Source organism: Salvia splendens, chromosome 13 (genome assembly GCF_004379255.2).
Source record: "Salvia splendens isolate huo1 chromosome 13, SspV2, whole genome shotgun sequence".
Classification (NCBI taxonomy): domain Eukaryota; kingdom Viridiplantae; phylum Streptophyta; class Magnoliopsida; order Lamiales; family Lamiaceae; genus Salvia; species Salvia splendens.
Genome location: NC_056044.1, coordinates 6999143 through 7020640, shown reverse-complemented (window position 1 = coordinate 7020640; position 21498 = coordinate 6999143). Strand labels below are relative to the sequence as shown.

Genomic DNA, 21498 nt, shown 5'->3' with positions numbered 1-21498 from the left:
GTAACAGTAGAGAGAACATATGAGACACAAGATAGAAAATACGTAAAGGTTTGTAGGAAGATTTCCTAGCTTTCTTTTACAGAGCAATTATACCGGGATAGTTCCTGCATCGGATCGTATTGCATGTGTACCTCGATAGTAGTGGATTCAACTGCAAGAATCAATCAATCGAAAAAAAAACAACAATACAACAAGTAAGATCTAATTCCGTTGTGTTATACATGCTCAATTTACAATTTAATTATGAATATAGATCTATTATTTTTGTATGTTATTTCTGCTGCGCTTATTAGATGATTACAAGAATTCCACGCTAGTACATGTTAAGAGTTTTAAAATCAATTATATTGAGATTATCCAAACCAATGGTCTTACCCAATCAAACAAACTTAAGCAACTCACGGAAATGCATTATTCACTAAAATAAAAATTTATTTACACCATGAAATACAATTAGGGAGGGTGATTTATTGATAATTAAGATGCTAATTGCATAACAATTCTATACTTGTGTGATTCAACACTAGCTCGATATGCAAATGATGAACTAACTTCATGTTGGATTGGAACTGGACTGTCCACAATAATGTGGCACAGCCACAAAAACTCTCTCACAACCATAAAAATTTGTCCAGGCCAATAGTGGACACGCCACAACTATAAATTACATTAGTTTATCAATTGTTGGTATATTTTAATTCAATTAGAATAAAAATTATCGAACCATAATAATTAGAAAAAACACATAATTTGATTAAAAAAATAAAACCAAATCTTCGTTGTATTATAAAAAGGGGAAAATTAAGCAACGAAAATTATCGACATCACATAAACAACACCGTCTCGCATATCACGATATGCCCGTTCCGCTACGTGCCCAGATCTCTTCAACCAAATCGGCCTGGAGTTGAGTATGTGCTGTTTCCCTGCGCATATCGGCGAACCGTTGGATCAAATATTGATTACTACGTGGTACACCCATCTGCAGGGGCGCAGTGGCATATCCGTGACTTGCAAATCCTTCATCATCTATTATCATGTTATGCAATATGATACATGCATACATGATATCGACGCATCATTTTCGTGCCAAACTTGTGTCAGGCACCGTATAATGTCCCATCGCGCTTGGAGCACACCAAAAGCCCACTCAACATCCTTCCAGCATGATGCCCGATTGTCTTGACAAATACCGGCCAACGAGGGTATATCCCATCTGCTAAATAGTAGGCCCTGTTGTACTGCGTGTCGTTGTCCACGAATCTGACCTCCGGACCCTCACCCCGGCACTCGTCATTGAAGAGATGCGAAGACTGCAGAACGTTGACGTCGTTGTTCGACTCTGCGATACCGAAACACGCATGTCAGATCCGCAACTGGTAGTCAGCAAAGGCTTTCAGGATCATCGAGGGGTGTTTACTTTTGAATCCAGAAGTGAACTGCCCTTTCCAAGCCACCAGACAGTTCCTCCACTTTCAGTGCATGCAATCGATGTTGCCCATCATCCATTGAAAACCGTGCACCCTCCCGTGCATATCTAGCAGTATCTGGCAGTCCTCTGCGGTTGGCTTTCGTAGATACTCTGGCTCGAAGATGTCCTGGATGCCCCTACAAAACTGCCTCAAAACCTCTAGGCTAGTCGTCTCACCCATCTGTAGGTATTTGTCGAACATGTTAGCTGGCCCGGCATAGGCGAGCTGCCTAATTGCAGCGGTGCACTTCTGAAACGTCGACAGTCCAATTTGGTCGCTAGCATCACGTCAGAGGGTGAAGCACCTGTACCGCCCCGCCAATGACGACGCTCTATGGATTAAGAGTCGTTGCGACATTCTAAAACGTCGACGGAAAATCTCTGGCGGATAATATGGTTATCACCAAAGTAGTCATCCAGCAGCCGCTGGTTAGCCCCGGAATGGTCACGTCGGATTGTCCGTTGATGATGGACCCGACGAGGAACCGTCGTCTCCTGCTCCGCTTCTTCCTGCACCTGCCCTCGTCCACAACAATAGGGAGCCATGACGCTATCAAGGACGCGGCCGCCTCCATGGCCTCTCTATTGTACTCTTAAGATAGTATGTCCATATATGTGTCACATCAAAATATTTTTTAAAAGATATCAATAATAGTTTTCCATTTATTTCATAGTAACTCAAATTCTCACATATTTGATAGAGAACAAATATTTGAGGCAAGTTTCATTGCCGTACGCTTCAAAAACTTATACACTCTTAACTTTCTTCAAAATCAATAAATAAGAAGGATGGGTTAGGCCATCCGCAATGGGGCGGACGATGGCACGCCCGATGGCGCGCATCGTCCACGCCCGCCATCGTCCGCCCCATTGCGGGTGTGTGACATAGGCCGCGGACGATCGTCGCGCCCTATACTAAGGGCGCGGAGTATAGCGCGTCCGCACCATCGTCCGCCCCATTGCGGCCTACGCGGACGATGGCCGCGGACGATAGGCCATCATCCGCGCCATCGTCCGGCCCATTGTGGGCTACAAGGACGATGGCACGCAGTTTCGTTTTTTTATAAATAGAGTTCATTTGTAATTTCATTTCACTATTTCACTTTCGAAACTTATTACATTTACATAATTACTACGAAATGGATTCAAGTCCCAATAGTCCTATGTTTAGCGGAGAGACGCGTTGGCCGGGTATAGAACCCGGCGAATATCGTTCGTTCGACGCTGACACTCAGTACGATCCCGATTTTAGTACGGAATCGTACGGGTTGTCTGACATGGAGCCGTCTCCAAACCGACCAAGCGCTCCATCCCGCCGTGTCGCCGCAGCGGCCGATCCCGAACCCGCCGCGACCGCTTCCGCCCCAGCCAAAAAGAAGCGGAACCGGCAGCAGGCGCAGAAGTTGCCGCCTCCCGGAAATTGCGATGAGTACGCCCCCGGCCGTACGAACTACACCGACGACGAAACCCTCATTTTGGCCCAGTGTTGGGTAGATATATCGGAAGACCCGATTTTCGCGAACAACCAGAGGCAGGTCGCGTATTGGGAGCGCATCGCCGGCCTTTACAATGATGCCAAGCCGCCGACCGCGTACAAGGGCAAACGTGAGCAACTCCGCAAGCACTGGGATCAAGTGAAGAAGCAAGTGAACTTGTACGCGGCGGAGTTCGAGAAGTTCACGCGGGCACAGGGGAGCGGCGAGAGCTTGAGCGACGTGCGCGCTAAAGCGCTGTTGTCGTGCCGGTCGATGTACGGCGACTTCAAGCACGAGGCCATCTGAGCGCTCTTGAGGGACAAGCAGAAGTTCCAAGGTGGAATTCTGCACACTGGTGCGCCAAAGAGGACGAAGACCACCAAAGCTGGTGATTACACGAGCAACGGCAATCACCCGGTTGACCTCAACCGGACGTACGTGGATGAAGGGAGTTCCGGCACACCGGTGTTCTCCCGGCGTCCTCCCGGCGTCAAGGCTGCGAAGGCCAAGGGGAAGGCGGCCGCGACCTCATCCTCGACCGCTGCAAACCCATCTCCGTTCCCGGAAATGCTCCCGACCCAGACGGCCACCGCGTTTGAGTCGTTGGCAACAACGTCGATGGCGAGGACGTTATTGCAGACGCACAAGGCCCTCAAGAAGTGTACCGACCACGACGAAGCCGAATATCTCTGGCCGTTAATCGATGAGCTGCGTCGGAAGTTGGGAATTGCACCGACTTAGTTGTTTTTTTTTGTAAGTTGAATGGTGTAACTTTTTTTTATTAATGCGTCGCCATTTGTTATTTAGACGTTTTTTATTTACTCGTTACTTGTTATTTGAAAACATTTAAATTAATTAAATAAATAATAAAATAATGATGTGGCGCGCCTTAGGGCGCCCCACTGCAGGTGGGGGGAAGGAGGATAAAACTGATGACGTGGCGCGCCATACGGCGCCCCACTGCTGATGCCCTTATTTGATTTTGTACAATTGTAGCTAGTCCCAGCCAGGTCCACATGATAAAACATTATTTATTTATGTGCAATAAAATCAAATTACTACCTTACTTCCTGAAAGTTTGTCTAATTTTTTCATTTCCATCTATCCTTCAAAGTTTGTTCCATTTTACTTTTTACCATTTTTTTATGGTGGACTTAATATTATATTTTTTAAAATCCGTGTTGGATCAAAGCGGAACAATATTTGAGGACGGAGATAATAGTTAGGAAGATTGACGGCTGGGGGCAGAAGAATCCAAACTTGAATCGAAGACTAGGACATAGCTTTGTCCGAATTCGGAATCCCAAGGCGAGCTCTACCACAAACTCTAATTAATCATTAAATCTAATTTCGTGTGATCAGCAGCAGCTCCAAATCTAAAGAGGGCATGGGTGTTGGAATAAAAATCTGGGCAAAATTAGAGGTGCAGCGGAGGATAAGCCAAATCAAGGAGACACCCTTATAACATGTTACACCAATCTTGATTATCCTTTTTCTTCACAGAGATAGAGATATGGTGGAGCTCTGTTTGATAGCGTCGCATGGCTGCTACCCTCCTCACGGATTTGGCGCTGCTTTCCATCAAGAACTTGCTTTCAGCAGGGTTTCCAATGTGAGGATTCTAACTCTATTTCCCTTTTCTTTTCTTACTGTGCTTCAAGATAGGCTTTTGATCGTGATGATTGTTTTTTTTGTTCCAATTCTTGTGTTCCTTTGCCTTGCATGGAGTAATGTTTTTAGCTTAATCATTTTAGTGTTTCCCCATGGTTATGACTTGTGATATCTATTAAGCCTCAATATGTAGTGAATTCTTGTTTTTGGAGCAATATAAGTGTGTGTGTGTGTGTGTGTGTTTCGTTTTTTGCATATGTATGTTCCTCTGGAATGTCTCTGCCTATTGAGTTCATCGAGTTGTGAAGGGATGTATGGATTCTTCGTCTAGCTATGTCCGTTTGTGTCTTGGCATCTCGTGGTCATCATCTTCGCGTTACTGCCTTTTTGTGTCGAGCTCTTGCTTATGACTTCTCGTGTAACGAATGCTGCAGGAATTTCATCATTTTATCCCCTATAACGGATCGAGACAAGACCTTATTGATCCCCTTTCGTTCAGTCTAAGTGGGCTGCATAAGGAGTGGGAATCCCCTAGTGGATTCTTGGATTCCAACCACTCATTCAGATTTGACTTGATGTGTAGGAGGCCTGCGGTCGTTGATTTTCAAGGTCCGTATATCTGAACTGTGTTTGCAACTGCATCGTAAGATGATATATAGTCATGAATGATATAATTTAGACTTGGATTTTGATGGTGTTGAAATAAATACATACTGATTTGCTCTTTATTTTTTAAGACAGACACCAGCCTTGATTCTGTGCTTTTTGGCTTTGGGATTGTCGAACGATGTGCAAGGCAAGAGAAGATCTTGAAGCTGCTTGCGTCTGGATCAATTGAAGATGAAGATCCCTTGCTGGATGATATAACGGGATCTCAGTCACCTATTGCGGATCTGCCTCTGCTTAGATACGAAGGCCAACCTATGCAGAATCTTGTATACCCAACTAAGGAACTTTATTTCAAGGAGCCGTCGTTTGACTTAGTTGATGATAGAAGCTATACCAGCACTGAAATGGCTGATATGCTTTCAATCATCTCCAACATTCATTCACTCAAGAACACGAATAAGTCCAGTAGGCAGATGATGCTGGTCCCGTATTTTGAAAGGTATTCAGCCTGGTCTTCACTCTAACTCGTCTACAAAATTGTTTCTCTATAGTTGCATGGAAAGTTTTATTTCATGCTGAAACTTGCTGCCTTTCGATTGAGACTGTCTGTCTCTCATGGTTCAAACACTGTTACGGTTCATTTTCATGAGATGATATCCCGTGCAGTTAAATTCTTTGTGAATCTCACCAGTGTTTCTTCTTGAACAGGCGAAGAAAATCAAGTGCTGGTACTAATGCATCAAAAGTCGCAACTGAGAAAGTTAGGTCTCCCAAGAGGTAATAACGCGCTTGCATTCAATTAGTCGAGATCTTTAAGCATCAATGTTGCTCTACTGATTTGATGAATTTTGCTTACACTAACACAAATAATTTAGTGACTTACACGACATCATATATAAACAGATGCTAGCAAGTCGCAATGATTTACTATCTCGTTTCGAAGCAATATTTTGGTAGTTTTGCTTTTCAAGAAATGATCTCAAAGATAGGACATAACGAGCATGCTTATTGTTCGACTAATTGATGACTGATACGCAAAATTGCACGTTGCTCATGTAAGCTCGATTTTTGCAGCCATGACAAAGTGAAGGAAAAGACACCACGGAAGAAAAAGACGACGAGGGATGCCTACAGCAACAGCTCCCTTCATGCTTGCGAAAGTCTTCTATCCATAATTATGGACAGGAAGCAGCCTGGTGGAAACACAATCCTCTCGTTGAAGAAATCCGGTCCCCAGCTGCCTCGACTTCTTACCCAGTTCTCAGCCAGCATTGCCGGGACAGGTATTGCTGTCGTCTTATCAGTTCTCTGCAGAGTGGCCTGCAACCGGCTGCCATTGTGCGCGTCCAAGATTTTGAGCACCGGGTTAGGCTTAGGCCTCGTCTGGCTCTCTTGGGCCGTCTACAGGCTGAGGGATACGGTTGTCTCTATTAGCAAAACCTCTAGCAAAGGTGATGGCAGAGAAGAGGAGATGGTGAGTGTTTTGGACAGGAACTTGAAAGACATCTACTTCAGGGCGATCGCGTTGGTGGCCGTTGTCGCTCTCAAGGCAGTGTAGCCCTGGTTCAGAGAAAGGAGGTATGTGGCTTTTGCTGCATAGATATCAATCATCATAAGCTCAAGAGGAGCTAATTGGATGACAACATTCTACTACACAGCATTCTTAAATGTATAAATTTTAGTCCAAAGATGAATGCTTTGTTCTATCATGTGAAGTTTTTCTTATGCATCTTACTCAATAACAAGTTAGTATAATAGAATTAAAACTAATAATAGTCACAAATCGTAATATTTGTGGTTTCAAGTTATTTAATTATTTTCATATAAAAAAGGGTACCAGTGATCAAATTTATGTGAATGTTGTTTTGGGAACTTTAACCAAATTTTAGTTTTACCTGTCAATTTTAAAATCTATCTCATAGGAGTAATTACTTTCACTTCTAATTTTATCAGATTTTTCCAGCCAAATTTTCAATTTCATCTTATGTTGCTAACTAGAAGAGTCAAGACATTATGATTCTTATATTCAAACAAAAAATAAAGCGACATTAGTCGATTTGACCACCTCGAAATTTCAAGGGGCCAACATTGAATTGACCCATCGTAAGCAAGAACAAATAATACATAAAGTTCAATATAAACTAAAGTTTGATTAAAGTGATCATTTCTCATCAACATTCTTTTTTATGTAAAAGTTACACGATGTAAAAAATTTTAAGCTAACGCATTGGCATATGATAGAACATTACTATATTTCAAACCTTAACCAGGCAAAGACCAAAGTTAATAATGCAAAGCAAAATTAATTATTAATGTTACAGATACATGATTGAAACTTTATAGACAAAGCGAGTCACTACAGCAATTTGTGCTCAACCAGCAGCTTGCAAAAAAAATGCAGGGTAAATTAAATCGTCTCGTCGCTTATAAACTGTATCAACTCATAACTTTTGAAACAACTCCGGCACCAACAGTCCGGCCACCTTCCCTCAGGGCGAATCTTTGTCCTGCCATCAACAAAACGATAGCATAAACCGAAGTCAAGAGCATATTGGACCAGAGGTAATTGAAATTCTAACAAATTCGGGTTCAAGGATCTGTATGAGCATTCCTTTTTTTTATTTTTTTTTTCTGTATGCAAGTAAAATTCAACAGGAATAAGAGCAACTGCTACAGGAAACTAACAAAATACAAAACCGGAAATAAATATTCATGGATTCATAAAACATGCAAAATATCATACCTGCTTCAAGAGGAACTGGGTATATAAGCTCAAAGACAGCAGTTACATTGTCCCCAGGCATAACCATCTTCACATTTTCGGGCAACTCGACCGTACCAGTGACATCAGCTGTTCTCAAGTAAAATTGAGGTTTGTAATTTGAGAAGAAAGCAGTGTGGCGACCTCCTTCCTCTTTTGTGAGAACATAAATTTCTGCCTCGAATCTTGTGTATGTTTTAATGGTATTTGGTTTTGCAATTACCTAAAAAAAGATTCACAAAATATATCAATCAAAGATAGAGCGGGTTACCATAGGCAGGAGTTATTAATGAGTTTAAAGGCGATTGATCTTTTAGTATCAACTTTAATATGCACAAAAGAAGGGATATGTCTAGTTTATGGCTATGCAAATATCGGCTTGGGTTCTACCTCAGTTGGGTCATGGGTGCTAAGGTATCTGATACATGGATAATAAAGTACAATGGGCCCAATAGTCCCACAGTGGAATGGTGAACTACAACTTGGGTTAAATGAATGACATTGGCATAAGACAGAGAGCACTAGTGTGGGTCATGGACAAGTTTATTTTAATGAGCAGGATAGGCGGGTCATATATATGATATAAAAGCCACTGTCAGATTAGGTGAATCCAAAATTTTAATAATTTCTATTAAACTATCTATCAATTCACCAAACAAAATCCAAGATTGGGGACTCTGAACTAACCATCCCTCTTTGGACATCATCACGTTTCAAGCCTCGTAGAAGCAGACCCACATTGTCACCAGCCTAGCAAAAGGTAAATTTTGTCAACACATGCGACATAGCAATACAAGGCCAAAAAAACAAACAACACTAATCCTTACCTGGCCATAATCCAAAGTCTTCTTGAACATCTCCACACCAGTTACAGTAGTTTTAAGTTTGTTCTGTAGCAGAGAGAGATGTGTCATAATGATCCAGTTTTCTATGTTACTACTTTATGAGTATACGATTTCAGAACCCTAATTAATACTCCCTCCGTTCCATTGTAGTGGGGGCATTTCTTTTCGGCACGGAGATTAAGAAAGTAGAGAGATGAAGAGAGAATAAAGTAAGAGAGAGTAAAGTAAGTGAGAAGAAATGTGTTAACTTTTACTAAAAAGGGAAATGACTCAACTACTATGGAACGTACCAAAATGGCAAAATGACTCTACTACTATGGAACGGAGGGAGTAACACGCAACATAACTGATTTGGAAAAAAATAAAGGAGATCCTGAAGTTAGATGTGGTGAGAAAATGACATAGTATATAAGAGTAACAATATTTCAGTAGTTAGAAAGAAAAAAGAACAGGACATCAAGAAGCAAAAACTTCAGTAACAAAGTTTCAGCAGTTTGAGTGTAGTATGACAAGTAATTAGAACAAAGAGAAAGAGAGAGCATCCACACAAATCTGATTATTCACCTGAGACAGCCCTAAAATTTCCACTTCCTCCCCAGGTTTGATTACACCCTGTTCCACACGGCCAGTTGCAACAGTTCCACGCCCCTTTGATATGCCAAGATGAAGATATCAAAGATTACAAAAGGTTCAAAGGTAGTTGCAGTATCTTAAAGAAAACTTTGCACTTTACACTTAACAAGATCTCATGATCACCTAATAAGCAAATATTTCAAGTTTTCAACAATGACCCACTCACATGATTGATTAATCAACTATAAAATGCATCTTATAAAATCTTATAGGAAATTTTGATAAGAAATGGCTTGGCATAGAAAGGTTGAAGAATGCTTAGTACCTGAATGGTAAAAACATCTTCAACGGGCATCAAGAAAGATTTATCAAGTTGGCGTACGGGATCGGGGATGTACGAATCTACAGCATCCATTAACTTTAAAATAGCCTTTTTCCCAATTTCTTCATTTTTACCCTCCAACGCAGACAAAGCTGATCCTCGGACAATGGGAATGTCATCCCCGGGGAACTTGTAGAAGCTAAGCAATTCTGTGAATATTATTAGGTCATGTCAAAGAATAATATCTACAGAAGGCATACAAAAATTCATTTTCTAAATTCTGACTAACCACGTAGCTCCATTTCCACAAGTTCCAGCAGTTCTGGGTCATCAACAGCATCAACCTTATTCAGGAAGCATACAAGTGATGGCACACCAACCTGCAGTGTGCGTAAAGGTTGATATTGCAAAATAAGAAGCAAATAGTAAGGTTTATATTTGCATTTCATGTTCAAAATCAAACCTGGCGAGCAAGCAGAATGTGTTCTTTAGTTTGTGGCATTGGTCCATCTGGTGCAGATACAACGAGAATACCCCCATCCATTTGAGCAGCTCCAGTAATCATATTCTGATTATTGTTGAGTATGACGAGTACCAAAAATAACATGAGACAGCAGATACAAAACACATACCCTGAAATTCATTTAAAGTTTGCCCTTGCATAAAATTATTGGGTTTAGCACTTAAACATTTTCAATTTCATTAAAACTCCAAATTTCACAAGCAGCATACATTTGGGAGCTACTTATGATTTCCATAGCATTGCTATGTCTATATTTTACTAGGATGAGTTTAGTCAAAAATATTCTTCTTATGAATTTAAATGTCAAAGTCACATCACATAAAGAATCAATTTACATTTTTAATATAATAAACCAACTGACCACAAACCTAAGTAATTCACAAACAACATTGGAGCACAAAAAGGACATCATTCCATAACTGTTGCATATCCTATAGTCAATATTAATGCTCATACCAATTAGACATCATGCGAGTTATCACTTGATTGTGCTAACACAACTAACTAATAGACCCTTTTTATCATATGATATCCATTAAAAGAGGGATGGTTCAACTAGGTTTAAAATTGATATAAGGAAACCCTGACGTGCATTGCAGTGGACATGTTCGTTTCTTATATCCTTGCTGATACCAAGTCAGCTCAAACTAAAATCCTGAATGAGTACAGCAAGAATCTCCACACTTTCTTTTCGAAATAATCCTAGCAAGTAAATAGTTTCTTCATCACATTATATTCTTGTAGGGGGGGGGGAGAAAATCAACGAAGTAAACAAAGCCAAATCACCATGGAAAAAGTGTAGCTTGTACACACACTAAAGGATAAAGGATGTTTCTCTGAAATCTTATAGAATACATAGCTATAATCCCAGCATTATCTCCAGAGAGCATATACATATAAGTTAAAGATGGCCAAATAACCAGATAAGATAACTAGCTTTAACAAAATTGTTTCAAATAACAACAAAGTTAATTTTTTATATCTCACTTTAACATAATCAGCATGCCCTGGGCAATCTACATGAGCATAATGCCTCTTTACAGTCTCATACTCCACATGGGCCTGCAACAATAACATACACATTAAGTGAATACAGTTACACTTGTAACTGAGCATCGGTGGAAAAGGAAACATAAAACAGCAAATAAGAGCCCACCGTAGCAATTGTAATCCCTCTCTTCTTCTCTTCAGGGGCTTTATCAATTTCATCGAAGGCAATAGCTTTCGCTTTCCCTTCTTCTGCTAAGACCTATATACACATAAAGCAAATGAATTTCAACAGACATGAGAACTACACAAGCTATCTGATAAAATTACTATTGAACAACACGATTAAAGGTCAAATTCTCCTATTCTTTTCACATCCTACCTTGGTAATAGCCGCAGTCAAGGTGGTCTTTCCATGGTCAACATGCCCAATGGTTCCCACATTGACATGAGGTTTTCTGTCATCAAAAATCAAATGAACAAAAATTTTACAATCTCAATATCCATCCCTCTACTCCCAATACAGATCAGATGCTCATAATCAAATCTCCATCCTCTAAATTTCATCACCAGGACAAAACTCTATAACAACCACAAGTTAATTTGAATATGAAATGTTCCTTCACATCACACCGAAATGCTAATAGCAGAAAAGGGCAACATATGCAAATAGAAGGTAAAACATAATTACGTCCGGGTAAAGGTGGCCATGGATCTCCACCACGGATTGAGCATCTGATGAGAACCTATCGGTGATTCGGAAACGGGGAACGGCGCGGTGAGGGCGGATCCTCGGCAGCATGATGAGTAAATTTGGGGAGAGAGCGTGAACAGTCGCTTCGAATTCAAGTTCCTGACCGCCACCGAGGCCATTTGCTACAGTAGCTGAGTGAAGCAGTGATGTAGAGAGATGAGAGAGAATGAGGTAAGACTTTAAGGAAGGTGATGAAGAACAAGAAAGGTTTTTGGATATCAGGGTTTTAGAAAATAGCTAGGGCTTTTCCGAGTTTGCCCGGAACGACACCGTATGGATCCTGCTCCGATTTATCATTTATAGGCTTTTGGTCATTGAAGGCCCAATTCCAAACACCATTGGGCCAAATCCAAGTGTAATTAGATAAAGTGCTGATAACATTGAATTATAAGACAATATTTTAAAAAGTTGTATCCTTTTTTGGATATATTGCCCGTCTTGATTTCACCAACACGACTTTTACGTGTACAAGAAAGTCGCGTAGCGCTTTTGATCGATAAATGGTTGCTTCGGTCTGGAATTTGGTGTCGGGATCTGATTCTGTGCTCTATGCAGCACCACGTCTCTTATGCAACCGCTTTTCTCTCTTCTTCATCTCCATCTTCAATCCAACTATAGCTTTTCATCTTCAATCAAACTACAGTGCCCTGTCTTTGTTCCGTATATTCAGTTCTACTTTCAAATCGATTTCTTTCTCTCTTTTATTTTCAGTTTGATTGGGGGATGTAGATGTTTGGGAATTTGGTGGAGGACAAGCTGATATTTTACGACGATCAGTACAATTTGGATTGAATTTTTTGTAAGATTAGTTATTTAGTTTTGTCGATGATGATTCCGGTTGGGGGAATTACGTGTTGCCTGAGTGCTGCCGCGCTATATCTTCTGGGGAGGAGCAGTGGAAGGTTGCTTGATTTGATTGTTTTTAGTTTTTTTTTTAATTTCTTTTGGAGGAAAACTTATCGATTTTCTTTAGGAGAACCATTGTTTAATTGTAGCATAATTTTTTTTTTGTTTTGGTGTGTTTAGAGATGCTGATGTTCTGAAGTCTGTCACTCGAGTGAATCAGTTGAAGGACTTGGGTTAGTTAATTTTTGAAGCATTTTTTTTTCTTTATTTTCTTTAAATTTCTTCAAGTTATTATGACTGACTGTATATGTAATCTGCTTATTATTCATTTTGTTTTCTGGTGGCAAAATTGCGCCTTTTAGTTTCACTTGATCATGAATCATTGAATCCTGGTGGCAAAGATTAGAATTTTAGTTGGATCTTTTTTGGCTAAGTAACCGATAAAGTGATTAACAATAAGCTGGGACACAATGTATGATATTATGATGTCATTGAAAATTTATCAACTGCTTCATTTTTCAGCTCAATTATTGGATGCTGCAAGCAAAGTGCTGCCGCTGGTTGTCTCTGTGTCAGGGAGGGTTGGCTCGGAGACGCCTATTAATTGCGAGTACAGTGGTTTACGGGGTGTAATTGTGGAACAGACGGTACATGGACTAAGTTACCGTGAATTTAATTATAGCTTTAAGATTACAAAACCGTTACTGAGAAAATATCCTTTTATGTTCCAGGCAGAGCAGCATTTTCTGAAACACAATGATGCCGGATCTTGGATACAAGATTCAGCTTTGATGTTGTCCATGTGTAAAGAAGTTCCCTGGTATCTTGTAAGCTTTGGCCCCCTTAGAGGGCTCGTTTTTATAAATACAAACCATAATTTTCTAAATAGCTTGAAATCTGTATGTGATGCTTTTAAACATGGGGTTTAGAGTTATATGATGACGGGTATACTTTTTACGTGTTAGGATGATGGTACAAGTCGTGTACACGTTGTTGGAGGACGTGGTGCCACAGGTTTGGTACTTACAGTAGGAAGTGAAGTGTTTGAGGAGTCTGGACGATCACTAGTGCGTGGAACATTGGATTATCTTCAGGGCCTAAAGGTTCAGATTGATCTTTATACATATACTTGTTGCAATCGCAAAAACACAGTTTCTCTAGTGATGTATTATTTGCTTAGATGCTTGGAGTCAAGAGAATTGAACGTGTCCTGCCTACTGGCACGCCATTGACAATTGTCGGCGAGGTATATGCACTGCTTCTATTTATTTATTCTTTAACTCTTTTGGAGGAAAGGGACTGACAACCTCTACTTCTGAGACCAGAAATGATGAAATCTGAGAAGCATATGCTCCTATAAAATATATGTATTGGACTTTGCTTTTCAACTGGGACAGTAGTTAGAATTGTTGGGAATAGTTGTCTAAAATGTTCAAAAATGTCTTTTTTTTAAAAGTTGTTTTATGTTGCTAAGTGCTCTCTTTTCTTCCATCGTCAGGCTGTTAAGGATGATATTGGGTCGGTTCGAATCCAGCGACCACATAAAGGCCCTTTTTATGTCTCTGACAAAACTATTGATCAACTGATTGCGAATCTTGGGAAATGGTCAAGGTTTAATCATCTCCTTCTAACTTCTGTGGGCATACTCACCTGGAACCAAATTGCTGAAGCTTAGTGGTGTAGTAACTTCTGTTTTGCTTTAATTCACCTTAATGTGAGGGTTCAGTGATGCTTACCTGAAGATGACATTAGTATGATATTGTCCATTTTGGGGTTGGTGAAACAATTATATATTGATTGCAATTTTTCTTGTTCACCAATGTGAGATGAGTTTGCAATTTCACCCCAACATTTATGTTCTGTATATTGTTTATTCGTTCAGATTGTACAAGTTTGCATCATTGGGTCTCTCATTGTTCGGGGTTTATCTTGTTGCTAAGCATGCATTCCAATTTATCATGGAGAGAAGACGTCACTGGGAACTGCGAAAGAGGTAATTGATACAGGTATTTCTCGTTTGAGTTTTTTAAAGTTTCTAAGACGACGATCCCCTGCAGGGTTCTTGCTGCTGCAGCTAAGAAGGCCGCTGGGCAAGAAGAAGGAGGTTAGTGCTAAATTCTCGTTTGGTGTCCCTTTTATTCAAGGTTCCTTTACGTGTCAATGTACAAATCATAGTATTCTGCATGGTCCTTGTCTTACAGTAGCAGATTTAAATGGCAAGGCTGAGAGTGGGTCAGACAACAATACCAACAAAGACAGACTCATGCCAGATTTATGTGTGATATGTTTGGAGCAAGAATACAATTCAGTTTTTGTCCCGTACGTTCTTGTCATAAACCCTTTTCACACGAGAATCCATCGCCATAAAAATCTAAGGTTGATTGTTTGCAGGTGTGGCCATATGTGCTGTTGTATGACATGCTCTTCGCACTTGACAAACTGTCCACTATGTCGAAGACGGATTGAGCAAGTGGTGAGGACTTTCCGGCACTGAGATGGCTGCTCGAATTCAGCTCAAGTAAACTGTGCTTTGACACCCCCCCTCGCATTGCATATCCTGTTGCATACTGTTGTTGTGAGTGGATATCTAAATATCCTCTTCTTTCTTGTACTAGTATAGATTTATCTCCTTTTAAACTGTACATAGAGAGAGCACCAAATTCATGGTACATGTGTAACCATGCGTCGAATACTTTGTTTAACTTAATGTAGATTGGAGAATCTCTACCGCATTGCGGAAATACTATATTGAAATATGCTACTTTTTGTATCGATTGCATTACTGTAATTGTCAGTGTTTCACTTGAATAAGTATATATATGCATCTTCCTAATCAACAGTCTCTTGTATTATTGGGCTTAAATTTGTAGAGTTATACAGTCGGGAATGATGTTAACTAACTCAACTCGTATTTAAATGTTGAAAGCACTCACTCAAAAGTTAAAACCATGATGAGATCGAGAACCAATCATAAATAGTAGTAGAATAAGTTTGTATGGTAATATCTTGGATATGGATTTACTTTTGAATAATAAAACATTCTGTGAGATAAAATTATTTTTAATTTTTTTTTTTTTGCAAAATTAAACTTTAGAAACGGACCAGCAAGTAGTATATATTTTTCAACGATCTCGAGAGACTGAGAGATCGACCCCATTCAAGAATTGATAATAAAAGAGACATGTAAAAAGGACAATATGTGTACAAAGATGAAATCTTGAAGACGCAAGGATATTTCTTTCTCATACATATATGACATCAAGAATCATATTTTTGCATAGTTGTGTGATTTTATCGAATGGCTAGATTTGAGTGAGGTCAGGACCTAGGAACGAACTCTGGCAAGCCGAGCTCGTATCTCTTCCATCTCTTCCTCGTCATCGACATTTTCCTGTAATAAAATATGAATACACGATAAGAGGGAGATGCAAGACACAAAATCTTTTAAAATATACCTCTACATCCTCCAGTAGTTTCATATCATAGGAAAGATCATACGACGAAATATCGATGAGATGGAGATGCATTAAAGAAAATCTTTCAAAAGATACCTCTACGTCCTCGCTCGTGGCAGGTTGCTTTAGTTTCTGCTTCCTAACGGCTTCAGGAAGTTGTGCGGCAGTCTCTCCAGCAATGGCTGTTAGAACCTTGTCGATTTCTTCCTCGGTCTCCTCTTCAATATCCTCAGAATCCAGTGCATCATCAACGGCCTCGTTGACCATCTCCTCAATCACACCAGCCTGCAAAGACACAGAACCTCAATACTTGATGATTCATTAAGGCTAGATAATGCCGTCCTCCTCCTCCTCATACTTAGACTAATACGAGACCAGATTATGTGAATGCCTAAATCAAGACTAAAACTAACAAAAATCTTCACATTACACCAAGGAAATTCCACTAACAACGCTTAAGTCATTATTTTGAAAATATAGCCCTAATTAAGTGATTGTAGTCAGCTTTAGAAAGTTTCATGCCCTAGCCCACATGTGACTTTAGAAACACAAATAAGTCAAGAGTTAAGTATGCACAGAAGAGGATCAGCCAGCATACCATGACTGTTTTAGCAAAATGGTAGGGAAGATTTTATTTACAACATTGCTTTTTAAATTATTGTACGGGCCAATACGATGTATTGGAACATGGGATGTTTTTGTGGCCTTAGGTATTAGGTTATATACTTGGATAAGGCAGAAGTCATTAGTGTAGTAGTATTAATCTTGTATAGACAGAACTCAGGCGAGAGGCACACCTTTTGGTGGATTAATATATTTTATTCTTTTATTTTAAACCATCCATCTTTGGCTAGATTTCTCACTGTTTTGGCTGTCAATTTGTGTGATCCCTCAACTCTACGGACTTGAAGACATATAGAGACGCACAAAATCTACCTCTTTTTCTTCCTAGTGTTTCTAATTTTCACAGCCTCAACGACTTCGCTAACAACCAATATTACTACAAGAAAGCCAAACCTAGATCAGAATATCAGCCCGACTTGTATGTGATAATGGACAGCAGACAAAGCAAAATTACCTTGGTCATTTCTTTACTAAATTCTTGCATTGTCACAGCCATTTGTGGAGCCTTCATCAGGTTATTGACCATCTTCATCACTTCAGCACTTTTGGACAAATGTCCCACAGTTCGAGCGACAGCTGAGAATCAAAAGTGAAAAATTAAGGAAAGATAGAAAGGAAAAATGTCCCCTGGCTAAAAGAACAAAAACATAAAACCCTTTGAGAAAAACAGAAACTTCGCTGACAACAGAGGGACTTCCTTCTTACCCATCCTTCTCCTTTATAATGCAAGAGATGCATTAACTAGAAATTGTAAGTTTAGTTTCCATTTATCACATGGCATAGAAACTAGCAATTTTGAGTTTGAGAGAGCATCAGAGCAGGAAGAAATAAAAGGAGAGCAGCCAGCCATATCCGAGGTACCAAATTAGAAGGCAAAGAAACTCGAAGCACCACTATATGATGGTTGACAACCAAATTTTATTGTTTATGGGTATGCCTCTGCAAGAACCCAATAACGAGCTTATATCCACTTATGATCTGACATATGAGTTTTTTTTAACTTTAAGACTCAAGAAGTTAAACTGTGAGTAGCCCAACTTGCCTCCAAATATAAAAATATTTGCTGCATTTCTTTCGTAGGCTAATTGCAAACATTTTCCAGCATACATGCACTGATGCACTATCACAACCTGAACAAATGCATACGTGTTTTCTCAAAAACTATCATCGTCCCTACCCAAATAATAAATATGGAACACATCACAAATAAAAAAAACAGCAAAGCATTAAATTGCAGCGGATCAGCACTGACTATCAAGGAGAAAAATGCAGGACCCAAAATGAAAACCTATTCAAGCACTTGATAGACAGCAAATACATGATTTACAAGCACTGTTATAACTTATGTATTGCCTATCACTTTATCCGAAAGGAGAAAAATGCAGGACCCAAAATGAAAACCTATTCAAGCACTTGATAGACGCAAATACAGGATTTACAAGCACTATTATAACTTATGTTTTTCCAATCACTTTATCCGAAAGTGATCAAAAGGAAATCCAAACAAATCAAAAGCAAGAAATAAGTGAAGAGAAAAGGCGCATACCAACACTTTCTCCGAGATGCATTGATATCGAATTCAACTGAGCCTTGTTCTCATAAAGGCGATTCACAGTTTTCCGAGATCTCACAAGTTCTTTTGCAAGCGCCTGCTTGAGAAGTAATCAACGAAAACATCACTCAAGAGTAAATCATCAAATAGTTATAAGTAAGCCTTAATAATCCATCAATGACCATTTACATAATTTACTGATTCAGCTGAAGTATTCCCACATAATACAGGCAATCCATAGTTCAAAACGAATGATAAACACCAAACAAAGATTCGAAACCTTTAAAAACATATGACCTAATTCCTCAATGAGATTAGTGGGAAACGAAAAAGAAAACCTAAAAAAGTTAGAGAGAAAGGAAGAGGAAATCCTCAATCGATCTCCCCAAATTCCATATCACCATTACAATCATAAGTGGAATTATCCATTAGAGATAAAAATTCACAACAGATAAAATGAAAATTGTAAAAAAAGCACCTTAGCTGAACCCATGTCATTCCGCTTAGCTGCCTCTTTGATCGCTTTCTGCACATTCTTCTCTTCCCTCTGTATATCTAACCAAAACCCACGGATAAAAATTACCCCAAAATCTCCAAACACTTAAATTTTTTCCTTGAATACACACACAACCGAACAAAACCCTCGCGATTAAATGCAAACATAGAAATAAGGACCTCGGATTTGGCGTTCAATATTGCGGCACTCTTGGCGGAGGCGACGCTGCCAATCTCGTAGCAATTGCTGTGGATTGGGCTTCGGCTTCAATACATTCATCACTTTTTCCATTTTTTTTCTTCTATTTATTTTCCTTCTTCCCCGCTTCTGCTTGTTCTTTATTGGAGATCAATTCTGATGGAAAATCAGATTCTGATTCACCACGCTTGCGATTACGCAGCGTTTTGCTTTATGTTTACTTCCCTATCACTCTGACAAAAAGCTTAAAAATCATGGAAGGTATAACATGAAGGTAAAAAGGTAAAGAATATGCTTTTAATGAACATCGTAGAAAATGGGAATACTCAATACTCACTATATCTATAAGCCCAATCATTGTAAGATTTCTTAATTTATATTTTTATAAATATAATTTTTTCTTTGATTACTTCCTCCGTCCATTTAAGCCATTTCAATTTAACACACATTTTAAGAAATACAAAAATGGATTGAAATATGAATCATATTTTTATATACTCTCTTTGTTCTAAGATAGTTGGAGCATTTCTTTTGCATTTGAAATTTAAGAAATTAATGTGTTAAAGGTTAAAGTGAAAATAATAAAGTAAGAGATGAAGAGAGAGTAAGGGGAAAGTTCTTACCAAAAGAAAATGACTCAACTATTTTAGAACAACACAAAAATGTTTTTACTTGAGACAGATGTAGTATTAGTTTTATAATAAAATGTGTGTATGGTAAGTTAGTGGAACGTGAGATCTATTACCAAAAATAGTAAGAGTATCAATTAATTGTGTACGAATAAAAAAATAGAGAAATTGGTGTCAATTAATCGTGGACATAGAGGAGGATAATATTTTTAAAAAGAGATATTTTAATTGATTTCACAATCAAAACTAGTACTAATACATTTATTTGACGTTATCCAGACTTTATTCAAAATACTTATATTCGAAAAATGTTAAAAATTAATTCACCAAATAGGTCTTCTTTGTAGTTTTAGAGATCAATTTAATTTAAGTCGATTGCTGAATTAAGACTCTCCCAATAATTGCATAAGTATTTTTATCCAATAATTATCAATTTTTTACACAATTGACTTTTATCCAATAATTATGATGACGTTGACTTTTACACAATTTTTTTATCCAATAATTCATATTTCCTCTTTATCTCAATAATTATCAATTTTAATTTCGGTATGAATTTTAAAAATAATAAAGAAAAGTTAGTTGAAAAAGTTAATGGAATATGAATTTCATTTTTATATATTAGTTTTATAATAAAATTGAGTGAAATAAAATAGTGGAGTATGACGCATACTTATCATTTATGATAAAAATATGAAAATAGACATTAACAAGGGACGAACAAAAATGTCCGGAAAACTGATTGAGAACTGAGAGAATATAGAATATCAACAATATTAACAAACAAAAATATTGAGGCCATCCACAACGCTGTCTCTATACCGTCTCTTAACTACTATTTGAGCACTATTTGAGGGTCCCACTGTCCTTTTTTCCTCCATCCCTTAACTAAGGGACGGAACCTGCAACGCTCCGTCTCTTAACCGTCTCTATACCGTCCCTTAATTACTATTCATTCAATTTCATTTTTTTATTTATTTTCCAACAAATTCAATAAAAAACAAACTTCATTAAAAATAAAATAACATCACAACATAAAAAACAACTTAAAATCCTAAAAAAATAAAAATGACATAATTTAAAATACAATTTTATAGAGACAACCAAAAATGAGTTAGTCACACATCGAAAGTGGAACATAAACATTCAAGGATGTCTCTATAAAAGAGAAACCAAGAATGAGTTTGTCCCACTTTCAACCAAGAATGAGTTTGTCCCACATCGAAAGTGGAACATAAAACATTCAAGGATGTCTCTATAAAAGAGAGACAACCAAGAATGAGTTTCTCTCACTTTCAACCAAGAATGAGTTTGTCCCACATCGAAAGTGGTACATAAAACATTCAAGGATGTCTCTATAATAGAGAGACAACCAAGAATGAGTTTGTCCCACATCGAAAGTGGAACATAAAACATTCAAGGATGTCTTTATAAAAGAGAGACAACCAAGAATGAGTTTGTCCCACATCGAAAGTGGAACATAAAACATTCAAGGATGTCTCTATAAAAGAGAGACAACCAAGAATGAGTTTGTCCCACATTGAAAGTGGAACATAAAACATTCAAGGATGTCTCTATAAAAGAGAGACAACCAAGAATGAGTTTCATAAATTCGCAAGCCCATCAAATATATATGGGCTATCACGAATTTCTTGTATTCATTTATTTGTAAAAATTGTTTTTAAATATAAAAACAATTTTTATAAATAAAAAGTATTTTTTTAAAAAATTCGATTTTTATAAAAAAAAATTGAATTATTGCGTCAG

General features: G+C 38.5%; 4 protein-coding genes across 6 annotated transcripts; 2 read left to right on the top strand and 2 right to left on the bottom strand.

The window, feature by feature from the left end:
• Positions 1 to 4226: 4226 nt before the first annotated feature.
• On the top strand, positions 4227 to 6979 carry LOC121762827. Its single transcript, XM_042158835.1, has 5 exons — positions 4227 to 4558; positions 4992 to 5166; positions 5299 to 5665; positions 5875 to 5943; positions 6241 to 6979. The coding sequence occupies exons 1-5, from the start codon at positions 4460 to 4462 to the stop codon at positions 6722 to 6724; spliced, it is 1194 nt and encodes a 397-aa protein (XP_042014769.1). The 5' UTR covers positions 4227 to 4459; the 3' UTR covers positions 6725 to 6979.
• A 422-nt stretch (positions 6980 to 7401) lies between these two features.
• On the bottom strand, positions 7402 to 12138 carry LOC121761164 (elongation factor Tu, mitochondrial-like). Its single transcript, XM_042156764.1, has 12 exons — positions 11869 to 12138; positions 11560 to 11635; positions 11347 to 11439; positions 11178 to 11252; positions 10131 to 10235; positions 9957 to 10047; positions 9671 to 9876; positions 9337 to 9420; positions 8755 to 8817; positions 8615 to 8677; positions 7910 to 8150; positions 7402 to 7673 (listed from the first exon to the last, which is right to left on the bottom strand). The coding sequence occupies exons 1-12, from the start codon at positions 12048 to 12050 to the stop codon at positions 7603 to 7605; spliced, it is 1350 nt and encodes a 449-aa protein (XP_042012698.1). The 5' UTR covers positions 12051 to 12138; the 3' UTR covers positions 7402 to 7602.
• Positions 12139 to 12422: 284 nt separating this feature from the next.
• On the top strand, positions 12423 to 15547 carry LOC121762277 (E3 ubiquitin-protein ligase SP1-like). Of its 3 annotated transcripts, none has more exons than XM_042158098.1 (11): positions 12423 to 12833; positions 12958 to 13010; positions 13300 to 13424; positions 13509 to 13604; positions 13743 to 13880; positions 13958 to 14023; positions 14276 to 14388; positions 14660 to 14770; positions 14835 to 14881; positions 14982 to 15096; positions 15169 to 15547. In XM_042158098.1, exons 1-11 carry the CDS (start codon positions 12757 to 12759, stop codon positions 15269 to 15271), a joined length of 1044 nt encoding a protein of 347 aa, XP_042014032.1. In that variant the 5' UTR covers positions 12423 to 12756; the 3' UTR covers positions 15272 to 15547. The 3 variants fall into 3 exon arrangements, with proteins under 3 accessions (XP_042014032.1, XP_042014031.1, XP_042014033.1); XM_042158097.1 differs by having other exon boundaries at positions 12424 to 12833; positions 14979 to 15096; XM_042158099.1 differs by having other exon boundaries at positions 12426 to 12833; positions 14985 to 15096.
• A 394-nt stretch (positions 15548 to 15941) lies between these two features.
• LOC121762801 (vacuolar protein sorting-associated protein 24 homolog 1-like) lies at positions 15942 to 19412 on the bottom strand. Its single transcript, XM_042158807.1, has 6 exons — positions 19084 to 19412; positions 18887 to 18963; positions 18403 to 18505; positions 17311 to 17432; positions 16329 to 16517; positions 15942 to 16168 (listed from the first exon to the last, which is right to left on the bottom strand). Exons 1-6 carry the CDS (start codon positions 19193 to 19195, stop codon positions 16103 to 16105), a joined length of 669 nt encoding a protein of 222 aa, XP_042014741.1. The 5' UTR covers positions 19196 to 19412; the 3' UTR covers positions 15942 to 16102.
• Positions 19413 to 21498: the final 2086 nt, after the last annotated feature.

What these genes read in the sequence shown, in the direction of transcription:
- LOC121761164 (XM_042156764.1), bottom strand. Translation starts at nt 12,050, where the DNA reads ATGGCCTCGGTGGCGGTCAGGAACTTGAATTCGAAGCGACTGTTCACG. An exon ending in GGCATGCTGATTATGTTAAA is followed by an intron (nt 10,236 to 11,177) that starts GTGAGATATAAA and finishes AACAATAATCAG; the next exon opens with AATATGATTACTGGAGCTGC. An exon ending in CCCAGTTCCTCTTGAAGCAG is followed by an intron (nt 7,674 to 7,909) that starts GTATGATATTTT and finishes TGTTGATGGCAG; the next exon opens with GACAAAGATTCGCCCTGAGG.
- LOC121762801 (XM_042158807.1), bottom strand. Translation starts at nt 19,195, where the DNA reads ATGGAAAAAGTGATGAATGTATTGAAGCCGAAGCCCAATCCACAGCAA. An exon ending in TATTGAACGCCAAATCCGAG is followed by an intron (nt 18,964 to 19,083) that starts GTCCTTATTTCT and finishes GGTTTTGGTTAG; the next exon opens with ATATACAGAGGGAAGAGAAG. An exon ending in ATGACATGGGTTCAGCTAAG is followed by an intron (nt 18,506 to 18,886) that starts GTGCTTTTTTTA and finishes CTTCTCAAGCAG; the next exon opens with GCGCTTGCAAAAGAACTTGT.
- LOC121762827 (XM_042158835.1), top strand. Translation starts at nt 4,460, where the DNA reads ATGGTGGAGCTCTGTTTGATAGCGTCGCATGGCTGCTACCCTCCTCAC. An exon ending in CTTTCAGCAGGGTTTCCAAT is followed by an intron (nt 4,559 to 4,991) that starts GTGAGGATTCTA and finishes CGAATGCTGCAG; the next exon opens with GAATTTCATCATTTTATCCC. An exon ending in CTGGTCCCGTATTTTGAAAG is followed by an intron (nt 5,666 to 5,874) that starts GTATTCAGCCTG and finishes CTTCTTGAACAG; the next exon opens with GCGAAGAAAATCAAGTGCTG.
- LOC121762277 (XM_042158097.1), top strand. Translation starts at nt 12,757, where the DNA reads ATGATGATTCCGGTTGGGGGAATTACGTGTTGCCTGAGTGCTGCCGCG. An exon ending in CATTGACAATTGTCGGCGAG is followed by an intron (nt 14,024 to 14,275) that starts GTATATGCACTG and finishes TTCCATCGTCAG; the next exon opens with GCTGTTAAGGATGATATTGG. An exon ending in TACAATTCAGTTTTTGTCCC is followed by an intron (nt 15,097 to 15,168) that starts GTACGTTCTTGT and finishes GATTGTTTGCAG; the next exon opens with GTGTGGCCATATGTGCTGTT.